Source organism: Thamnophis elegans, chromosome 8 (genome assembly GCF_009769535.1).
Source record: "Thamnophis elegans isolate rThaEle1 chromosome 8, rThaEle1.pri, whole genome shotgun sequence".
NCBI lineage: Eukaryota > Metazoa > Chordata > Lepidosauria > Squamata > Colubridae > Thamnophis > Thamnophis elegans.
Genome location: NC_045548.1, coordinates 9,701,403 through 9,725,021, shown reverse-complemented (window position 1 = coordinate 9,725,021; position 23,619 = coordinate 9,701,403). Strand labels below are relative to the sequence as shown.

Below are 23,619 nucleotides of genomic sequence, written 5' to 3'. Positions count from 1 at the left end.
GCTGTTGTCGGCGCGCTGTTGTTGCGCGGTTTTGACAGTGCAGTTTTGTCACTGCGCTTTAGTCACACACGCTTTAGTCTACCGCGGTTTTGTGGTGGAACCGTTCCCCCCCACCCCTTTAAATGTGAAGTCCAGCAGGGCACTGAATAGTAAAGAGCTGTGAGAAGCCCCTGGTCCAGGCTGTGCAACTTGTTGACATCCAGACAAATTTTATCCCTACTATTTTCGAAAGAAGGCATATAAGAGCCCACATTTAACACTCCAAAAAAAGATGGCATGAGAAGAGTCTGTTGTCACCGTTGGTGAATCTAAATTGGCACATAAAATATTGCACGTACTAAGAAGAAGCAAAAGCACAGCAAACACAGCCGTGTTTGGACGGAAGTAATAATTGCAAGTTCTAAGTCTCTAATGCAAGTAGAGAACAAATACATTCCTATTGCTTGAATCACGTATTAGTATTGGTTTATTTCTTTTACTTGTTAGTGTTAGTTTTTATAGATGTGGTCAGTTTTGTAATCCCTGCTTTTGTTATATAGGCAATGTTCTGAGCACACGTGAAAATAGTGGTACTGATAGGAATGAAATAGAAATTTTGCCTCGTATCTTACTGTTCTTCTTGCTATCAGAGGTTGAAGTGAGAACAAAAACAAAACAAAAAACAAGCCAAAATAAAACTTCAATAAACAATAAATTGAAAGTGCCCTGAGCAGAGTTTATGGAAGATTAAGCAAATTCTCTGAGCAGAAATGCTGAAAAAGAAAATTACAGCACAAAAAAAAGCAACATGATTGTGAGAAGGAACCCACCCAGTGATCTAATGAATTACTGGGAGGTCATAATAACAATTCAAGGTAGATTTTCAAGCTACTTTAAAATTTAAGCACATTTTTGGTGCATCCCCAAAACTGGTACAAAAATGATTCGTTCTGGTGAGAGTTAAGGTTCAAGTAACAAAGAAACACAATTAGAGAGAGGGTTATATTGGAATTTTAAAAGGTAATTTAGGCGAGTGGGCAGGGAAATGAACATTTGGAGAAACTGTTCATTTAAAGTTCTGTGTTGATTTCTAAAATTTAGTTTCTTGCTAAATAAGAACCTGATATCAATGGAGTTATGTCAACCAGCAGGACATCAGGGTCAAAGATAAAGAAAAACAATCTCCTGTAGGGCAACTAAATTGAACTACAAATTTGTTAAAATTCAGCTAAGGTCCCAATTTCTTCTTCTGTAGCAGGAGTCGCCAGTTGTCTATTTTGGCTTAATCTATTTCATTTTGCAGACAATGACCAGCTTAGGGCAAATGAAATCATCACAGAAAAGAGATCAGGGTAAGCTGCCTGTTTATACAGGCCTTCTACCTTGTTCTTTCTTTGAATTTCATCCAAGTCAAATTACAAGTAGGGAAAGAAGATAATTGATCACCCACCTAACCTTGGTAAGCTGGAATACAGCACTGATGCCAAAATAAATTCTTGTACCATTTTCACACAAGACACTAGACTTCTTTGAGGTTCTCACATATTTGTATCACATGTAAACATATTTAAATAACACCGATAGAACATGTCCATATAGTTACATTACAAATTCAATGGATACTTAAGATTTAGTCTCATGTGTGAAAATGCCCACAGCATCTTTCAGGAAATCCTGATTTTACAACTTCAGAAATTAATGCAGTATTTATTATCTAAGCTTTAAAATAGGATATTAGTTTAAGTGATTCTTTTCACAGGTTGGTATACAGACAATTATTTATCTGTGAATAATTAAATAGGTTTTAATGTGACTATTAATCTGAATCTGGTTTTAAGATGGAAGCCACTAAATCAGCGGGAGTTTAGATCCTTCGGATCTACCCTTGAATTTATTTCAGATTTCTGTGATTAGTCATGTAACTACTGAAAGAGTTTAATTGGACAAACTTTTACCCATCATCCTGTTGTACCAAATTTTGACATTAACATTATACTACTAATCAGAAGAAAAGTAACTGAAAGTTAAGAAATAATGATTTTACAATAAAACACAGAATTAAAAAAAAAAAACACAAAAGTTGCATCTGTGTCAAAATGACTCATGGAAAACTCAGAAAATCTGAAGAGAAATTCTCAGCTTTTCTGGTTCAGGGTGACAGATATGATACAAAGGAAGTAAAAGAAATTGAAAGAAAATCTAATCCTATTAAAATGATCTAGAAATTAGGCAGGTTAGTAAATAACTGCTACATTTGTTTAAGCTTTTTCAGCCCCTCTCCCTTCCTAAAAAATTAAAAATTGCAGGAATACCATACAAATGATAAACTCAAGATGTGCAAATTGCAAGATTCTTTAAAGTCCATCTTTTTCAAAAACACTGGACAATGTTTTTTTTCTTCTTCTTATTCCCTTATACTCTTTCTTTTTCTTTTATTATTGTCAGCTTGCATATACCTTTAACTTTTTCACAAGCATAAAAGTTTTAAAAGTGCCTCCTGTTAAGTAGTCCTTGTGGACAACGACTGTCGCATACGAGTTTATAGTTCACATTCATCCCTTTGATACCACATGAAACTTTCAGCATCTTGCTTGTGGAAAAAAAACCTACGTAGTTAACAGTGTTGAAAATGTCAATATTCCCTTTCTTCCCCCAACCCAAAAGAAAATAAAGCAAAATGCAGGATTTGCTGAGTATTAAGCCGGGATTCTCAGCGTGGAAACTCTGATTAACATTTTAAGTGCTCAAAGACATTCTACGTTCACCCATTCCTCGTATCACACTGAAATTTGAAAAACAGTGGCACTAGTCCTAGTACAAAATAGTACTAGAGTTTTTAAAAAAATGCAACGTAACTGCAAACAATTTTATGTTTACTTTCCCAAAGGAAAGTATATAGTTACTTTGTGGAAGCAAATGTTAGCGGCAACATGCTGTATACAAGTTACGATATCCACAATTTGTAACGTGCTATATTGACACCAACAATGTCACACTTTAAGCAAATTACCATTTTTAGCAAAGCAAGAATCAGCTGCTACGCTCTTGCTATGCCATTGTGCTAGCAAGTGGAGATGAAATCTCTATGTGGCAGTCTCTGAGAAGAACAATAATAACAACAACAATAATAATATTAATAAAAATAGTGCAGTTAGACCCCCCCCCACCCCACCCATTCTGGGACACAGTATGGGTTTGGATCGTGGGAATGGAAAATACAAGACAAAAAAAAATCAGAAAATTAAAAGGAAAAAATCACTTTATTGTGCAAAGTCTCAAAGAGTGCTCGGTTCTCCATTATTGCCCCTGGTCTACACTTCATCAGAAATTTCTTGAGAGAACCACCGAATCACATTGTTGTGGAACTCTCAATTCTACTCTTGAATCAGGCAATAGTGTTTGTCTTTCCTAGAGTTCTCTTGCCAGGCTAATATTCTGTTTGAAGTGTTGGAAAACAGGTGCCATGTCAACATTTGCTTCCACAAAGGGTGTGTGTTCATGTGTCAAGCAGATACTGCCCTTTTTTTTGTAGCTCTTGAGAAAAAATAATAATCACCAATGAACACCTAGGTGGGGGAAGTATGCACCTGTCTTCTGCATAATACCAACTGCAACTATAACGTTATAAACATAACCTAAAATAAGATGATAACATGTAAATACTCGGTTATTTAGCCTACAGTACAGTAATCTGGATAAAAATGACAAGGGATATTCTAATTTCCTTTCCCTAATAGACTTCACTTGCCTACATTGGATCGCCCTTCAATGCAAATCTTAACCTCCTGAGGAATAAAAGAAGGCTTGGGAAGAGTCAACGGTGGCTCCTCTTCAGACTTCTCCAGTTTCCGTGTTTCAGGGGCTGACCACCTCCTCTTCCGAGTTGCTGTGGGCTTGCTGGATTCTGATTTGGTGAGTAGAGATGCTGCAGGTAATCCTATTTTGTTTGGAAACTTCAGTTCACCATTTTCAGACGTCATCTTGACCCCTCCTTGATCAATCCCATTTTCCTGCTCCACATACCTATGTCTACTGCCAACTAGACTGTCATTTTTAGAGTGCTTCAACAAGATGCTAGCTGAGTCCATGGACTGGCCCTTTTTAACGGAGCCGTTCTTCAGATTCTTGAGTGTAAGTGATATGCAGACATCACCAACAGAGAGTTTGGAACACGGCAAATCAAAGAGCTGGCTTGTTCTCTCAGGGCAGCAGGATGACCAGCCTTGTCCAAATACAAAAAAGGGATATTCTACCAAAACTTCAACACTGACCTGTAAATGGAAAATAGAAAACACAGATATGAATTTTAATATATATTCATTTGCTTGTTCTTTAGATGTATATTTTCAAAGATGGAGGAATGTATTTCCAAAAGAATGTGATCTCATTCAGAGAAAACAAATGTATAACATTCAGATTAAGAAAATGTTAACACTCCAAGATTTTTCACAGCCTTGGCAGGAGAATTTAAAACGGTAAATTCTCCTTATGTACTTCTGGAAAGATCCTTCAAAGGTCTTGGTGGTACCACATGAAACTTTGATTTTTCAATTTTTCACCCCTGAAATAAGTGCTTGGCCTTATTTTCGGGGAGGTCTTATTATTTTTGAGTTGCAGGAGGCGGCAAGCGTGGTCACCTCATGGCTGCTGCTGTCTGTGTTGCAATATTTTCGGAGGGGGGCTAATTTTCTGGGGAGGGCTTATTTTAGCTAATGCGCTCAAAAGCCCGATTGGGTTTATTATCCAGGGAAGTCTTATTTTTGGGGAAACAGTACAAATTACCTTTAAAACCACAAGATCAAAATGTTCTAAGGCAGAATAAGTACAGGTTGTGTCTGGAAGTGAGAATATTAATTATGTATATTGCACAACCTATTTTTCCATGAATGAGTTATCCAATCATGTTCTTTAGCTCTTAGGGGAATCAAATCATATTTCTTGCTTTTAGAAATACTGGTTTAATTATCTAAAAGATTAGAGGCTGGATCCTGCGTTCAGAAGAAATTTTGGGTTGGGTTAGCAATGAACAAAATATTGCTGCTGAGAAGTCAACTTTGATTTCAATAGAGAGCCTCAAAAATTTAATTAATCTTAACAGAGGTTGTGTACAATCATATTCTGATAGGGTGCAAGCTGAATCATGAATAAGAAACTGAAAAATAAAAATTGTTAATCTACTTAGCAAAGTTACAATCTGCTTCCAATTTGAATCACAAATTGTTTTATCATTTCTTTTTGCGGAAAATAATTTAACAAGGTTAAAACTTTTTACCAGAAATTATTATAGGACCATGAAATAAAACAATGTCTGCTTCTAGCTGTTCTGTCCCTTTATTGTCAAATTGTTATGGAACCTAGGACAGCTATATTAGAATGGGGCCAATTGATCCAACTAGTTCATTAACCTTTTAAAATCTGAGCTTGAGTTTCCAGGCAAGATCTCCAAACTGGGAATTTATGAACAGTTATTCGAATAAATCTGGATTGCTGGATTATCAGAGTCTTTTCAAGAGACCCTCACAGATGCTGCAAGATAAATCCTTTTGAATACAAAATGCACCTATCATAAATGTACGACTTTTCACAATTGATATATTAGAACTACATATTTGCAGTTCTATTTACTAATAATAGCACAATTCCTGCATCTGAAAGTGGATGCTGGTCAGTCAAAGTTTAAATCATAGTAAGTTTATTAGTCTTTAATTAACCATAAAACACTGTATTACATTTGCTGTCTTTGATGCTGTATTGATTTTGTTGTCTGATCTCTTGATTATGCAGTGCTTTTATCATTTATAATGTCAAATGTAATCAGTGTAGAATTTTACTCACACAGGAAGTGATTTTCCAGTGTTTATCAACCGCATGGCTAAATCACCATATTTCTAGGATGCATTCAGATATAGAATGCAGTATTTTTTCTTCCATTTTAAATCTGTTTTATTCATACCCTACTTAATAGAGTACTAACCCATGAACTGAATGTTGAGTCAACAATGGTTCCTTATTATTCACTTCTCCCCGCCGCCCCATGTTAAAATTCAAGGAGAAGGCATGAGCAGATCAGTGATGGGATATGACCGGTACCCCCCGGTACGGGCGTACCAGTACCTGCTGGGACCATTCCGGTGCTCCAGATGACCCACCCGCCCACCCGTTCTCCTTACCTCTATTTGAGCCAACTGGGGCATTTGTGCAAGTGCATGGGGCGTACGGCACATGTGCAATGCTCCACTAAGCAGCTGGAGCATTGCAGGCAGTGGGTACCCACGCAAGCACTGTGCGGGTGCATGTTGTGGATGCCCGCCTCCGTTGCAGCATACCGGTTGCAACGGCAGCTGGAACCCACCACTGGAGCAGATGTGTGATGTCTCTTAATTTCAGCCAATAAATAGTGGTTAGAATTCAAGCTATTCTTTCCTTTCCGGCTACTCCAGTTTTCTTTCCCTTCACTGAAACATTCCTCTGCTATAGATTGTCAAGAATAGGAACGACATACTTTGCAAGTATGAATAAAATAGTGGGGAAATATATATGGCAGGAGGAAAAAGCAAGAATTAATATAAAAATGTTGCAAGATGGAAGAGTTCGAAGTGGATTTGGATTACCAAACTGGGAATTGTATTATCAAGCAGCAGGATTAGCTTGGATGAAAGAATGGATCTTACTGAGTAATACAAGATCATTGACAATGGAAGGTCACGATTTGCAACTAGGTTGGCATGCTTTTTTGTAGTAAGGTAAAAGTAAGGCACATGGATACTTTCAAAGACATTATGTAAGGAATGGATTGTTAACAATATGGGAAAGAGTGAAAGGGAAACACTATTTAGAAATACCAATGTGGCTTTCAACAATGGAAGCATTGACACATCCAAATATTAGTAGTATGAAATGTATCGTTACATACAAACATATCTTAATAGAAAGGTGGGAACTAAAACAAAAATTAGAAAAACAAGGGATTGATATAGGATGGTTTTCACAATTGCAAATACAATCAAGATATGAAAAAGATAAAAGGGAATATGGTTTTAACTTAGGAAGTTTGGAGTGGGATACGATACATATGGGAACAGAAGAAAGAATAATTGAGAAACTATATAGCTACCTATTAAGAATTAGATTAGAAGAAGAAGTAGTTAAAGATACAATGGTAATTTGGGCAAAGAATTTTGGTCACACGATTGAGTTAGAAAAGTGACAACAACTATGGGAAAGGAACTATAAATTAAACATGTCAATAGCTTACAAAGAAAACTTATACAGAATGTTTTATAGATGGCACATATCACTGGAAAAATTAGCAAAGATGTTTAAAGACAAATCAGTGAAATATTGGAAATGTCAACAAGCAATAGGTTCCTATTATCATATGTGTTGGACATGTGGAGAAGCAAGGAAATATTAGACGAAGATAAGAGTATGGTTAAAGAAAATGTTACAACAAGAAACAGAATTTAGACCAGAGATATTTTTACTAGGTATTATCCCAGAGAAATTTAAGAAAGAGGATACGTATTTGATTATACATGTAACTACAGCAGGGAGAATTGTATTTGCCCAAAATTGGAAATTAAATAAGCTACCAACAGATGAAGAGATAATAAAAAAGACATTAGATTGTGCAGAGATGAATAGGTTGACAATGAAAATAAAGGATAAAGAGGAATCAGAGTACTTCAAGACATGGGGAAGGTTCTAAGATTGGCTAGAGAAAGGAAACTAGAAAAGAAAGTAGGGAGAAGATATAGAACCCAGATGATGCACTGTTAAATGGAAAAGGGGGGGGGAAGAAGAGAAAAAGAAAATATTAAACATATAAGTATATATCCAAGAGCGAGACATAAAGGGGGGAATATAGTTAGGATAGATTAGCGAGGGTAAGGGAATAAGAAATGTGATCAAATTATATTTGGGTTTGCGGAAATACCATCCCAAGGAAACATACACTGAGACCTGAAAGAGATACCTACAATAATAGAAAAGAAAGAGAGAGAGGAGGAGAGAATGAAAGGAAGACGGGAGAAAGAAGAAAGAGGTAAGGAGAGGAGGATGGAAGGGAGAGGAAGAGAAGGAGAGAGGATGGGAGGAGTAGGAGTAGGAGTAGGAGAAAGATCAGAGAAGAAGGAAGGGAAAGGAGGGGAGGAAGGAAGAAAGTAGAGAAGGGAGGGAGGGAGCAAAGGAAGAGCAAATAAGGTGGTGTTACAACAGGAGAAAGGGATGGGAAACAAAGCAACCCAAACTGTATATTATAACCTATTAAATGAAATAATAAATGTATAAGAATGATAAATGTAAAGAAGAATAACGATTATGTGAACGTATACTTAAAATGGTATGTAAGAGAATAAAAAATAAAAACATTTCTGAAAAAAAATAATAGCAATGGCATGCCGAGAGGAAAACTAAGAAAAACCACACCAGTTCTGTCCTCTCAAACCTGTCTTTAAAGTTCTAATGCAATACCACAGATGTGCCATTTCTGCAATCCTTATGAAGTCTACCACTACCTTAACAACTCACAACTCCAGATCAGAGGAAAAAGAATATGCTCTCTAAGGAGTTCTTGCCATAGGACTATCTATGATATACTTCTAAACTCAAGTCACTTATATTCACAAATACTGCATATTTCAACAAAGTTTTGGTAACAGGTTGAAGATACACCCAAGGTAAGAGACGCTAAAGCCTTTTTAGAGAGGCAGTTTTATTTACTTATTTCAAAAACAAAAACAACCTCAGTGGAAGGGTAGCTGCTACGAGAGGAAAAAAAAACATGATTCATCTGGGAAACCATCCAACTCCTGGAGTCTACAGAAAACCTAAATCAAACTCACATCTCTACGTGACTGTCTCTGAATTCTGGAAGCATCTCTTGTGAGAAACACAGCTGGTGAAGTATTTTAAGGTGATGATATCAGCTACCTTTTGTTAGACTTCTGCATAAAGTGACACTTTAATAGGAGAGGTCATCATCATTTTCTTCTACCAGATGATGGCACTCTCTGAAAGGGAAGCTGTAGGGAGACTGTCAGTGAACAAGAGAATACCATACAAAAACATTGCTTCCTTACTTTTGCTATGATAATTCAGGACAACACACACACACACATACACACACCCTGCAGATAATTTTCCTATTTTTTCCCATTTCTTATATGAAACAGCAGAAGATCCCACACATATTCCAAGTTGAAAAGTCTTCCTCTATTTTCTAGGAAAATCCCCGTAACTTTCAATAATAATACGAAAGGTAGGAGCATAATTTTTGTATCACTGCCTCTTCATATTCAGGGACAGTTTTCCCTCTACTAATGATACAAGATCCTATTTGGGGTGAGGAGGAAAAAAAAAGACTGACGGAAAATTTCAGCCAGGAAAATCAGAATTAGAAGGCAACCATATAAACCTGTGAGTTATTCAGCAATCACACACACATACCACATACTTTTGAAACAGACAACCTTTTGAAAAAAAAACCCCCACTCATAGTCTGTTTTCCACGCTGTTTCATTTTAATTTCTGGTTGCCAGTTTCTACCTGTACTCAAACTACTGTATATCCTCTATTTCAGAACCTCAGACTAGAGTATGTGTATGCTTTTACAGGCTAAATACACTATTGTCCATCTTATCTATCAAAACATCTGATCTTTTTACCTGACTTATGATTTTGACTTGCCTCTAATGGTAGTTGATCTTATAGCACTACTCCGTCTTTAGTAACAACAACAACAACATGGTACTGCATATAATCAGATTAAGATTTCCTATCACGGAATCAGGCCAGAAAAATATTATTATTCTGTGATGTTGCTTATGTGAGCTACTGCCTGTACATATATACCAGAGGTGGATTCCTACCAGTTCGCACCTATTCGGTAGAACCGGTTGGTCAAATCTACCGAACCGGTTAGAAGAGGTTCCACCAGTGGACCCAGAAAGCAGGCCACACCTACAGAAGAGGTTCCAAACTTTTTTGAAACCCACCACTGGTCCTTGGATATGATTATTCTACACTATCATGCTCATATTTATAAAACTCAGTGCCTCTGTGAAAGGTAAGGATGACTACTGCGTTTGTGGTGCAATCAGAACATTGCGTGTGTCAAAGTTGTTTTAACGCAAACCAAAGATGCCTTTTAAAAAACAAGTTTACATCATATTCTTATGCAAGCCAGTGCTGTGTGTGAGGTAATTTAAGGTGGTTCTGACAAGTGTCGTCGGCATCTTCATATCCGGTCACATGGGCAGCAAGCCACTCCCATCCGGTCACATGGGTGGCAAGCCACTCCCACAAAGGAGGCCACACCCACAGAGTAGGTTCGAACAATTTTTGAAACCCACCACTGATATATACTATATCTGCTTTCATCGTGTATGTCATTATATTCCAGGCATATTTTCTCTAATTTTTTTGAGACAAATATTTAGTCAGAAGCATCCTTCCCTATGTGTCCTTCAGATACATAGATTAAACAAATGAAAAAAATAAAACCTTATTCCAGGCTTTTGTTCCGTAATTTTCATTTGCAAAACGATTTTTCAAAAGGTTCATTTCTTATAGCAAACCTTTTCATACGCAACCGTTATTTCTGTATTAGTGGCCTGAAACAGATAACCTTGAGCATTCCTTCAATATCAGGTGTCCACTGGAACAACAAAACTCCAGATAGCCAATTCTTGTAAAATTGCCTTAAAGGCAAACGTACGGATTTAACAGAACTGGAAGATTGTTTATTGAGCACATCTATTTCAAACATGGACACACTAGATACCCATCACTGAATCAAATCAGTTCCACAATAAGAAACAAGATACAGAGAAATTCAATCCAGTCAGCTAGAACTCTTGCAGTGCAGACCACAAATGATTAGTGACAAATATATAGTTAAAATTTAGAAAATAAAAGAGAATAGTTGTGCCAGACAGTCATAACTTATGGAACATATTGGGATACGCTTTATTTATTTATGAAATAGACATGAAGGAGCTATGGAAAGAGATATTGTAGGAACCAAAATGGGGAAAAAAATCAAGAATATCTTTCAGGCATCTTATCATGAGAAATTGGGGGAGGCAGATGAAAGCTTTAGGAAACAAGAAGGACATCTGAACCCATGACTTCCAATGCCAGGAAGACATGCCAAAGGAAGATATCTCAATCGAGAACATCAACAGGAAAAGGAAAAATTGTAGATCTTTAAAAAACATATTTAAAGTATACATCTGAAACAGTAATAATCAAGAATAATAATAATAGAAGAGAGTAATAAATGCAAATGAGATGAAAGTGTTAGGGCTAGCGTAAAAACTATGCTGAAGAATATCTCTTTACAATTGTGATTACAGAATTACAGAAACGTTTGTGGAGAGAAAATATATTTGGGAATCACTTATAAAAAGTGAGGAATGTGAGACGATGCATCAGTTTTAAGTATGAAACCATTATGTGCAGATGTAAACCCCACTGCACTGTTTAAAACTGCAGGAGAAAAAACAATTATAGTGTAAATGACTCTATGCCATAAAATATAAAACAAGGTCTTGGGCCCTAAAACTGGGGAAAAAAAATCAGTGCATATTCCTATACAAGAACATGAACAAATACCTCACACATGTAAGGTTTTGTCATACTTTGTTTAGAAAAATAAGGAAAGAAAACTCTCAAACTAAAAGCAAGGTTTCAGAAAAAAACAGATTGACGTTTTTTAAGTTAGTTATCATTACACAAATAAGAACAAGAGAATCCAAGAAGATTTACCTTGCTTCACTGACTGACAATGCCCTTGACCGTAGGGATGATACTTGAATATGGAACCTAAAGGCTAAAGGATGTATCAGAACATCCAGATTATTCTTCTGAGGGATCTTTACTATGAACAAAAAAATAACTATTAAGAACTGGAATTTAAGAACCAAAGTGAGTCAAAATAGGGACAAAGAAACAAATTGTCCCAACTTCTCTTTAACGTATGCAGCAAATCCATTATAGGAAGAGCAGGCTTGGAAGAGATGATAGCTGGGATCAAAGTTGGAAGTTAAAACATCAATCTTTTGAGATGACACCATTTTGTTAGAAAAGAAAAGAGCTTTACAACAGGTCATTATGAAAGAAAAGGGGGAAATGGAAAAATCTGTGTTTATATTAAATAATGTGAAGGTGGAAATCCAACCTGCATGTTTAATGAACTTACAACTGATGGTGAAGAAGTGGTAGTAGATACTATGATTTATCTAGTGCAACAATAGATAAAAATGGATAGTGTGCTATAATAATGTACTAGAAAGAGAAAGACAATGATAAACTCTGACAAGATTATGGAGGTTAAAGCTGGTTCAATAAAAGTGAAGATTATAACAGTTAAAACAATTGCCTTTCCAATGGTAACATATTACTGTTGAAGCTGGATATGGCGGCTGTGTTAGGATACTGAAGTTAGATACTTTGAACTATAGAATTACAAATTATTACTGTGAGTATCATGGACTGCAGAAAGAACAGATCCATTATCCCAGTACCAAATAAAAGCTGACTGGTGTTTTGAAGTGATGTCTACCAAGCAGAAATGTACATGTTATCAAGTGAATGATGGATTAAAGCAATACTAATTACATGCTGGGAAGTTAAGCAAAGAACTGAACTGCTTCTATGACACCTAACCTAAGCTAATTGATGTGTAGATCTTTCTAAATAATGGAATGTAGCTTCAAAGTTTTCTAAATTTTTCAAGTTCAAACCACCCACTGCATTCTAAAATGTTATTGACATAATGGAAAGTTTACAAGGAAAGAGACTGGAGAAATCAACAGTATTTTTCAACTATACTTGCTAACTATAAAGCACAACCAAAAATATTTTGAAAACAACATCTGCTGACATTTCATTAATGAGGACAAGAATTTGTGAATAGATACCAGAAAGTGTTTACCAAAGCCCATATTTAACATGCCAACATGAAAAACTATTAGCAAACACACTGCTTACAGGTAAAATATTAAAATATTCTGGACTGCAAGCCAAAAATTTCCATACATATTTTTTTTAACTTTTCACTACTCTGTTCTGGCTTACTTTCATTATTATTTAAGACAAAATTATAGTTGATTAATTTTTCTTCATTTATTAGAGTTAATAATTAAAGTTAACTACTAAAGTTAAACTAATAAATCCTAATGAGAAAGGCAGGTCCCTGTGTTGGTTTTCTATTGCTCAATTAACTGAAGAGCAAAGAAGTAACAATAAGAGTCTGCTTTGATTTGACCAAAGTATAAGGTCATAAAACAATAGACCACCATTCCTTGGGAGAGATTTTCTTTCTTGTTTCTGTTTAATGCAGTGTTTCTCAACCTTGGCAACTTGAAGATGTCTGGACTTCAACTCCCAGAATTCCCCAGCCAATGAATGCTGGCTGGGGAATTCTGGGAGTTGAGGTCCAGACATCTTCAAGTTGCCAAGGTTGAGAAACACTGGTTTAATGCCTACCTAAGAAAAACCCTATGTGTTTAAACTCTACATATTAATCCAAAAATGTTCATCCTTTTTGGATTTAATACTAAAAGCAGAATATCTATTAAGCATGGTAAGTCACATAATATTTACATTTGTATAAGATTCCAAACTGCAGTAATCTTTGGCTACATAACAATAATTTCATCCAACTGATTCCTTTGTCACTAGTATAATTTGTGTAAGCCCATTCATGCACCCAATCACTAATCTATTAGTCTGAGGCTAAGAGACTAAGAATCAAGAGTAGGAATAATGATATGATATCTACTTTCCTAATGATTTCTTCTCTCCCCCAACAAGTTCTTGTGCTGATTACCTGTGCTCGGTGCTCTCCAACTGCAAACTGTATCATAGCAATGCCTGGATTATGGCTGTCGTCAATTCTTTCCACGGTGCTGGAGTCTATTTTCAGGTCACTGCTAATTTCTGCACTCTGTATAAAGTCTTCTGTTTTTAAGTCTTCCACTTTCTTCAGCTCTCCATTTGCCAACTGAATTATAGAGCCTTTCATAAAATAAGGAGGCAATATAGCAGGAGCTGTTGCGGAAGGTGGGACTGGCTGGACCAGGGGGAGATGGATCTGGGCCTGGACCACAGCTGCCTGGTAAGCCGTCTGGTTTACTAGGGACTCAGCATTGAAATTCTCACTTTTTGGAATGGCGGTTGTGACAAACGTATGAGGCACGGCTGCTAGCTGGGGAGACGAAGTGGCTATAGCAGGTGGCATCCCCGAGGAGTCGATATCTGCACTCCCTACCGGTATTAAGAGAGGTTGGGTACCAGGGATCACCAGATGTTGTGGTAGACTTCCAGGATAGCCAAAGGCTTGCTGTTGACTGCTCAGATAGCTAATCACTGGTGGTTGAGTCCCAGTGTAAAAGGCTGTAGCTGGCAACCCAACGGGCAGCTGCTCTGAAGCACTATGCGTGGTCTGAATGACAGTGTGAGGGGATAAAGTGGCAACTGCCTTCACCCCTTCATGACCAATAGTCTGCTGTGGAGATAAAGCATAGGATCGGTGGCCTGTCTTTCCTAAATGCAAACTACCCTTTTCGTTGATGGCTGAAGGAGGTGTTTCTCTGTTGGCGGACTGCTGAACCTCCATGTCTGCAGTAGGCGTACTGCTGTTGGGGACAACCATAACAGAGGGCCGGACAGCCGAGGAATCACGTGCAATATAATCAGTAGGACCAGAGTGGACTACCACATGTCTGGCCTCATAATGATGAGGAGGTGGTTTATTGCCTGATTTGAGAAGATTGACTTCAGAAGAGGGCGAGATGCCGTATCGCCTGTTCTTGTCTACTTCCCCGTTCAGTATTTCCTTTGCTTGCATAGCCTGCAACCGGCTGCTCTCAGATTTCTTAGTGGGCTCCCGAGTCACAAAATGGCCGCCAGAATCTGCATATTGCACTACCACCTGGGAGGAAGGGCCGAGGGCAAAGGCATGAGGGATCACTGTCTGGTGAGGATGCAAATGGACTGGGATGGCTGGAGGAGAGACGTTTCTAACAGCACTCTGGGAGCTGGAAATATGGACATACTGGTTTTGCTGAATAGGTGGGGGAGATCCTGCCGTGATCAACCCAGGTGTCCTGACTAAATGCGGCTCAACTTTCTGGCTTTGTTGGCTAAGATTGCTCATGGTGGCCAGCAAAGAAGTATATGCCTCCAGCTGGGACCGCTGGGATGGAGTGGTTGCAACAGCAGTGGCAGAGGCTGCTGTGGTGGTTGCAGAATTAGCGGTTGGGGAAATTAGTGGGGAAGGGATGAATCCGGCATATGGTCCACTATACTGAGGCCCAACAAACTGGAAAGCATGCTGCAAGTGAGTGTACTGCACCGGCGAAACAGGTGTTCCTGCCTGTGAAAGTGCAGAGGGGTACACTGTGGAAAGTGTGGCGGAGGCTGGAACAGACCTAGGAGCGCTAGGTGGGGAATAATCCATTCCTGTAGAAAGTGACTTGTGTAAACCTACTCCTTGTTGTGAACCAGCCTCCACTGAAGTACCTCCAGACCGATTCCGCCCACTGCTGTGGCTGCTGGTTGTACTCGAGAGCCATGTTATATTATCTGCGCGGTGATTTTCACTGGCCAGAAATAACGGCTTCACCTCAGAAGGCAGGCTGGTGGCAGGGATTTCCCGCTTCTTGGGGGGCAGGCATTCATTGCTTCTCTCCTGGTTGGATTTCATTTTTCACCGGCCCCCTGCCCTTATCTTCTGTGGCTTCACTGCCTGGCTGGCTCCGATTTCAGTCTGCCAAGTGGAAAATCACATTTGATTTCTTGTGTGGATCCAGAGACTTCATGAGGAATCATCTCCTTGTGACCACAATCTTCTACAAGCATCTCTGAAATGAGCAAGAAAAGGAGGGGAAGAAAAGAGGAAATCAAAATTTTAACACGGAGGAAAAGAAAACTAGGCAACTCAGAACATCCAATCAGTTAAACTCTAAACAGCAGTTTTATAGCTGTATCTGAATAGAAACCCAGTTAAATGGAGTGGTTGAGGCATCAAGCTAAAAACCAGGAGACTGTGAGTTCTTGTCTTGCCTGAGGCACAAATCCAGCTGGGAGACCTTGGTCCAATAACTCTCTTTCAGCCCTAGGAACCAGGCTATGGAAAACCATTTCTGAAAAACCTTGTCAAGAAAACTCCAGGGACTTATCCAGGAAGACACCAGGAGTCAAGACTGACTCAAAGGCAAAAGGGAAAGAAACAAAATTGAATAATAGTAAGGACTAGGCAACCCATGCTGTTGGCTCATCGTTTTAGAGATATTTCTTTATCTAAATAGATGTACAGAATGGCCACACAGTAGGCAAAAAAGCGGTGAAAGCAGAAGTGAGTTCTGACTTCCTGCCGGCTTCTCCACTGAGTTTCCTTATGGCAATCTGGTAGGGAAGACTGGAAATCTCCCTTCCCTTCCCAGCAGCTCAGTGAAGGAGGGAGCAAGGGTTTGCATGGCTGGGCAGGAAATTGTCATGGAATGTTATAAATGAAAATCACTTTGCTACAGCAGTAGCCTAAAACAGCCATAACTTCCTCAAATTTCATACATTTGGGAATCATGAGTCCCATATTTTGAATACATTCTGTAAGTTAGTCCAATTGAGATACCTTGGTTCAAAGTTTGTTGCCCTATGATCGGGGGTGAAATTCAGCAGGTTCTGGAGAACCAGTAGTGGAAATTTTGAGTAGTTTGGAGAACCGGCAAATACCACCTCTGGCTGGCCCCAGAGTGGGGTGGGAATAGAGATCTTGCAGTATCCTTCCCCTGCCATTCCTACCATGCCATGCTCACAGAACCAGTAGTAAAAAAAAATGAATTTCACCACTGCTATGATGTACCATTTCACCCAATTAAAGGTCATAATAAAAGTTTTAGTAGTATATATATGTATATATGTATATATGTATATATGTATATATGTATATATGTATATATGTATATATGTATATATGTATATATGTATATATGTATAGTAGGTTAGGCACCCCCAACCCCACAATTGGGCCGTGGAAGTGGTGGGAGAATGCGTCCATGTGTGCAGCTCCATTTGCTTGAGCAGCGGGCAAGCGCACATGGCTCCATTTGGGTGAGGGGCAGGTGCATGTGCCCACAGCTCACGCAAGTGGAGTTGCGCACCACTCATGCATAACCATTCCCTCTTCTCCCCCCCCCCCGCCAATGCATAAAGCTGGAAAGGTTGGGGAACACTGCAGTAGATGACTCATACAAGTAAGCTAAATCAATATAGACATTGTCAAACAATTCTTGGAGAAATTCTTTTGAAGTCTTATTAAGAGCTTCATTCTGAACCATGTGAGCAAGAAAGGGGAGAGGTTTCAAATGGAAGAGTAATCCCCATTCTGAATGCTGCCCATAGAAAGGATTTGGGATATTTTTTCCCTGCAATGTGTTTCTCTGTAGCCCTCAAATCAATCTGGCTCAGAAATCCAATCTTTCTTTTGCCAGCTTTCCCGCCGTAACAGATCCCAATCTGTTCAGTTTTTGGAAGAATTATCTTGATAATATATAGAGTTCCAAGCCTGTCTGCATACTTTTTTTTCTGACATACCCATTGGATGTAAACAGTAATAAAGAGAGTTCACAGTTGCTATCATCACCAAAAATAAGGCATATATTTTAAAGTTTAATCAGGGTCAATGTAATTATTGTATCGTTTTCCTCAACTGAATATTGCAATTTCTTTTTCTTTACGAACTTCTGCTTTCTATAGGGATTCTGAATTACCGAGCAGATTGGAGCAGCCCCGAAGTGCCAATGATCTCATTATTCTGTTTATTTCTGGACTTTGTTTTGACTTTTGTCCATGTGTATTTTGATGTAGTTTTCAGTTTATGTGTGGCGACACTATTGATTAAAACACTGCACTGTAGTAAACCATCCATGAAATCACCATAAAACCGAAAGAATAAGCATAAGTTATTTATTTTTCTCTCCCTTTTGTCCACTGTGGAAATCAGAATTGCCTCAAGGAATTAAGGGGCAACCAATGAGACAGAGGTGGGTCCCTACCAGTTCGCACCTATTCGGTAGAACCGGTTCGTCAAATCTACCGAACCGGTTAGAAGAGGTTCCACCAGTGGACCCAGAAAGCAGGCCACACCTACAGAAGAGGTTCCAAATTTTTTTGAAACCCACCACTGGTCCTTGGATATGATTATTCTACACTATCATGTTCATATTTATAAAACTCATTGCCTCTGTGAAAGGTAAGGATGACTACTGCGTTTATGGTGCAATCAGAACATTGCGTGTGTTGAAGTTGTTTTAACGCAAACCAAAGATGCCTTTTAAAAAACAAGTTGACATCATATTCTTATGGATGCCAGTGCTGTGTGTGAGGTAATTTAAGGTGGTTCTGACAAGTGTCGTCAGCATCTTCATATCCGGTCACATGGGCGGCAAGCCACTCCCATCCGGTCACATGGGTGGCAAGCCACTCCCACAAAGGAGGCCACACCCATAGAGTAGGCTCGAACAATTTTTGAAACCCACCACTGCAATGAGACAATAACAAAGCAGGAGACTTACCTTTTATTTCCTGCACACACATTTTATCTAGGTCAGAAGCACAATCAAATATGCCTCTCAAGTACCGAAATGTTATGCTATAACTACTGAGGTGTCTCCATCCAACTCTTTTCCTCCATTTCTAAAGGCTATTTATGGGAGAAGCACACATGTAGGATTTCACTTTCGGATCCTTTCAAACTCTATCTGCACACACAAGTTTAAACTCTACCTGCATGGTTAAAATTACACACTACAATAACCCCATATGCAGCTCTGATCATATCAGGTTCCCTTGTTCCTTAGTAACCAATGAATTGTGAGCTGCATGATTGAACTCTGTGTAGGAGGGAAAGCATTAACAAATGACTGGGAACTATTGTGCATAAGGAGCTCAGTTCAGTACAATTTAGGGGAGGGGGTGAACTCATATATAAAATAGGATGAGAAGAGACTTAAACAGCGGCTTAATATTTCGATAATATTACAATTAGATTCACAGTAACACAATATCGCTATTAGAATAAGCTGAGCTGTTACAATATCACAAGCTATAATATTTTGGTTCTTACACTGTACTATTATTCTGTAGAATATAAAGGCACATGCATTCTGTGTCAAACTTCCACAACAAAATTAGAATACAGAGCAGAGCGGTCGTCCCTTCTATCATTGGCTAACTCCATCAACTTGATCATTTCAACCAGGCAGAAAAGACGCACAATTCTCTTTAATACACTGCCTATTGCAGTGTTTCTCAACCTTGGCAACTTGAAGATGACTGGACTTCAACTCCCAGAATTCCCCAGCCAGCGAATGCTGGCTGGGGAATTCTGGGAGTTGAAGTCCAGATATCTTCAAGTTGGCCAAGGTTGAGAAACACTGGCCTATTGGTTAGAAACATGCACAAAGTGTATACAATCCAGGTAGTCCTCAACGTACGACCACAAATGAGCCCAGAATTTATGATAAGTGAGACAATTAAGTGATTTTTGACCCATTTTATGACTTTTCTTGCCGCAATTGTTAAGTGAATCACTGCAATTGTTAAATTAGTCACACGGCTGTTAAGTGGATCTAGCTTCCCCATTAACTTTTCTTGTCAGAAGGTCGCAAAAAGGGATCATATGACACCCGGGATGCTGCAACCGTTATAAATATGAGTCAGTTGTCAAGCGTCTGAATTGTTGACCGTGGGGATGCTGCAATGGCCACGTGTGTGAAAAATGGTCATAAGTCACTTTTTTCAGTGCCGCTGTAACTTTGAAAGCTCACAAAGTAAGAAGCAAGGAATGACGTAATCTGTTTAGAGTTAGCCTAACAAAAGAGGAGTTAAAGCTCAAATGAAAGAGGATTCTAACTTTTTTAAAGTTTATTTTAGAACATCTTTGTTAAAGATTTATACCCTGTATTTGTTCTGGGAAGTCGGGGGGGGGGGAAGGTTGTGGGGGTTGGGTTCGGGTGGGGAGGGGAGGTAAATATTTGTAAAAGCCCTTTTTTCAAAAAATTTGAATAAAAAAAAGAAAGTTCACAAAGTGAACTGTTATAAATTGAGGACTATCAGTACTTATCTTATGGCTATCCACATAATGCCAAAGGATGGAGCTTCAGAGCACAATTTCTCAAACTGTTTAATATAAATTAGGTAAAGGTTCCCCTTGCACATATGTCCTAGTCGTTCCTGACTCTAGGGCGCGGTGCTCATCCCCGTTTCAAAGCCAAAGAGCCAACGCTGTCCGAAGAGGTCTCTGTGGTCATGTGGCCGGCATGACTAAATGCCAAAGGCTCACAGAACGCTGTTACCTTCTCACCAAAGGTGGTCCCTATTTTTCTACTTGCATTTTTACATCTTTCGAGCTGTTAGGTTAGCAGAAGCTGAGACAAGTAATGGGAGCTCACTCCATTACGCAGCACTAGGGATTCGAACCGCCGAAATGTTGACCTTTCTAATCGACAAGCTCAGCATCTTAGCCACTGAGCTACCACGTCTCTTAATATAAATTAAATTCAGATTTAATAAGGGATTTAATGGCACATGTTTCTTTTTAGAGTAAGCAAAGGGCAGCACAAATTACAGGTTGACCAAAAATTAATAATCTTGGGTAGTAATGGTAGGTAGGATAGCATATAACCAGGAAGCAAACAATTTAACAGACTGGTGCCAGTTTGCTATAATATGACAACACAATAGTAAAATGGGAAGTAGCCAAGAAAAGAATATTTAGTACCCTGGCGGAAAAAATAATAATCCCATAATCCAGTCCTAACAATTTATTGAGTAAATCCACTAAAATCCATTGGATTTGTCAAGGATACAAACAAATCTGATCCTAATACTAGGAACATAAATTTAAATTACTAGAAATGTTTTGTGTTGTTTTTCAGCTTTACTGAACATTTACAAACCAACGTAAGATCTCCTTTTCAGGAAACAAAATAAAGAAATTCTTTTGCGGCTTATTCAGTTCCAATCTCCTTACATAAAGTGCTTATCACTCTGAGAAACTACTGGTCAAGGACAAATGCATATACAGAATTTTTCAAACTGATATACAAAAAGTAGAAAAGATGCTGATTTAGTCTATATAGCCCAGTAGTGGATTCCTTCTGGTTTGTACCGGTTCAGCGAAACTGATAGTAGTTTGGCAGCCTGGATCGCTGGAACTGGCAGTGACCTAGGCCTGTCACACCCCCGAACAGTTTTTCCCAGTGGCGCCATAGGTACCGCCATATTGTTTTTGGCTTCTGCACATGCGCAGAGCATTTTTTGTTGTACTGCACATGCATGCGCACGGGGTGCATCCCTGAGCGAACTGGCAGTAGTGGCTGCCAGAATCCACCACTGCTAAAGCCTATCTCCGTAGAGCTGGCTGTCTTATATAGCCATCCTAAGAGGAGCTTTGGTACCCATCCCACATAAGATGCAAGGAGCAGGGCCCAGTGATATGCCTTCTTGGTAATGGCCCCATAAAATTGCAAAAACGTATTTGTTTTGGAATGGATGGTGGATCTAGACTGCTTTTGTAATCTGATCATTTTTGTGGATCACGGGTCTATTTTTTTGTTTACTACCTCTATTTTCACCTTCACTGATATTTTAAAACATCCTAAGACCTTTGAAACAAGTGAAATACCATATATTTGATTGTATAAGTAACATGATATAAATAAAAAAATAATTGCCGTTCTGCAATTTCTAAATTGTGTGAAGACACAGCTGTCTGGAAAAGGCTCTAATGTTAGGAAGATAAAGAGGATGGTCAGCAGCAAGATGAATGGATTCAGTTACAATCAGTTACAGTGGAAATAGTACTTTTGGAAGATTTGAAATAGGTACAATTGTCATGGGTAAAAAAAATCTACATGATAACTAAGGGATCAATATCAACTTGATGGCACATAATCAATCAATCAATCAATCAATCAATCAATCACGACTGTTAGCCTAAATTTCAGGTAAAGATGTTTTCTACATTATTTATTTGCATTTTTTTTTGTCTTTAAAATGTATTTTAACATATGAGGGTATTGAGATACCCTCTTGGTATTTTACCTTACTTTTATAAAGACTGCTGCAAACTTTGATGAAGTTTTGATATCTTTTAAAGAAATCTGTAGGAGTTGCAACTTCTGTTGTAGGAAAACAGAAACAGCACTTGGACAAGCAAATATGACTGGGGTGTACTGATTCTGTACCATATTATGACCAGTTTTGGGAAGCAGCCATATACTGTATATACAAAGATATTGAAAGGAAGCTGCTAACTTTAATAAGTTTATACAGAAGACTCATCAAGTGCAACTTTGTTGGATGCAACTGTTTTCTGGAAGAAAGACAGATGGCTGTTTCTTCTAACAATAAGTGGCAATTTTCTTTGTTAAAACTGTCACATTTTTAATATTAAAAAAGCTGTGTGAATAAATCATTATTTATTTCTTTGACAAACCTTTCCGATGGTATTTCGGAAAACTTGGTTGCAACTATTTTAGCACAAGCCCCGTCAGCTCAAAAAAGAATGGCTACCATGTCTAGAAATAAAATGAAATGGGTGTTGCCTCTTGCCTCCCTTTCTCTGCTGTAGGTTTTTTTCCTCCTGCCTCAAAACACACATACCACACAAGCTTTAACGCCTCCTGCCGATCACCTCCCATAGACCGATTCGATCACACAGGTTAGGTCTCCTCCGGATTCCATCTGCCAGCCAATGTTGGCTGGCGACTCCCCGGGGGAGAGCCTTCTCTGTTGCAGCCCCAGCCCTCTGGAATGATCTCCCCGTGGAGATCCAGACCCTTACTACCCTCCCGGCCTTCCGCAGAGCTGTTAAGTCCTGGCTGCTCCAGCAGGCCGGGGGGTTCTCGTAATATTCAGCCCCCCGGAGATTGTGACTGTTGTATATTTTAATGTTGTTTGTGTATTATTCCCCTCCCTTGTTTTATTGTAAGCTGCCCGGAGTCCTTCGGGAGTGGGCGGCATACAAATCAATAAAACTATAAACTAAACTAAACTATAAACTAATTTTTGTGTATCCAGTGCTTTCACAACAAATCTGGAATAGATAATATATAATGTGTTTGATATAACTAACATATGGGACACTTAACTTGTTTCTCTACAAACAGAAGAGAGTAAATGGAAGGGGTTTTGCCTCCCAAATATTTCCCATTTCCATTCACGTCTGCAGGAAGAAGAAAAAAGAACAGTGACCCAAATTGCCTTTTGGAAAAAGTTTCATCATGTCGGGAGGTTGCATGAGGCTTGTGAGATTATAATAAATGCCACTTCCTTTCCTTTAGGAAATGTGGAAGACTGCTCAAGCTTGCCAAGGAGAGACATGTAATTGAGTGCAGAAACATCTTTAAAAACTCTTGTGGCATCTCCATCTCTCATTTTGGTGTGTGGCTGCTGGAGTTGCCGCATGCTTTTTCATGGTTCACGGAATTACTGTTCTTTGATATAGTAATACAGTTAAGTACTTTGGGGAGAGAGGTGGAATAAAATTTTCTTGTCCCTCTGCCAAACTCAGAAAAATATTACAACAAACTTTTACCTGTAAAACCTCCTCACTAATGCAAGTACTGA

At 38.7% G+C, this 23,619-nt stretch overlaps 1 protein-coding gene across 6 annotated transcripts in view; it reads right to left on the bottom strand.

Annotated features, from left to right (window-relative positions):
- Positions 1–1,087: 1,087 nt before the first annotated feature.
- Positions 1,088–23,619, bottom strand: part of ATXN1 (ataxin 1) — a 221,250-nt gene continuing 198,718 nt past the window's right edge. For all 6 annotated transcript variants that reach the window (XM_032222727.1, XM_032222728.1, XM_032222726.1 and 3 more), the window contains 2 exons: positions 13,814–15,848; positions 1,088–4,250 (listed from right to left, as the gene is read on the bottom strand). In XM_032222727.1, coding sequence (XP_032078618.1) covers positions 3,720–4,250; positions 13,814–15,691 — 2,409 coding nt within the window. In that variant the 5' untranslated portion in view covers positions 15,692–15,848 and the 3' untranslated portion in view covers positions 1,088–3,719. The remainder of the gene's footprint in view (positions 4,251–13,813; positions 15,849–23,619) is intronic.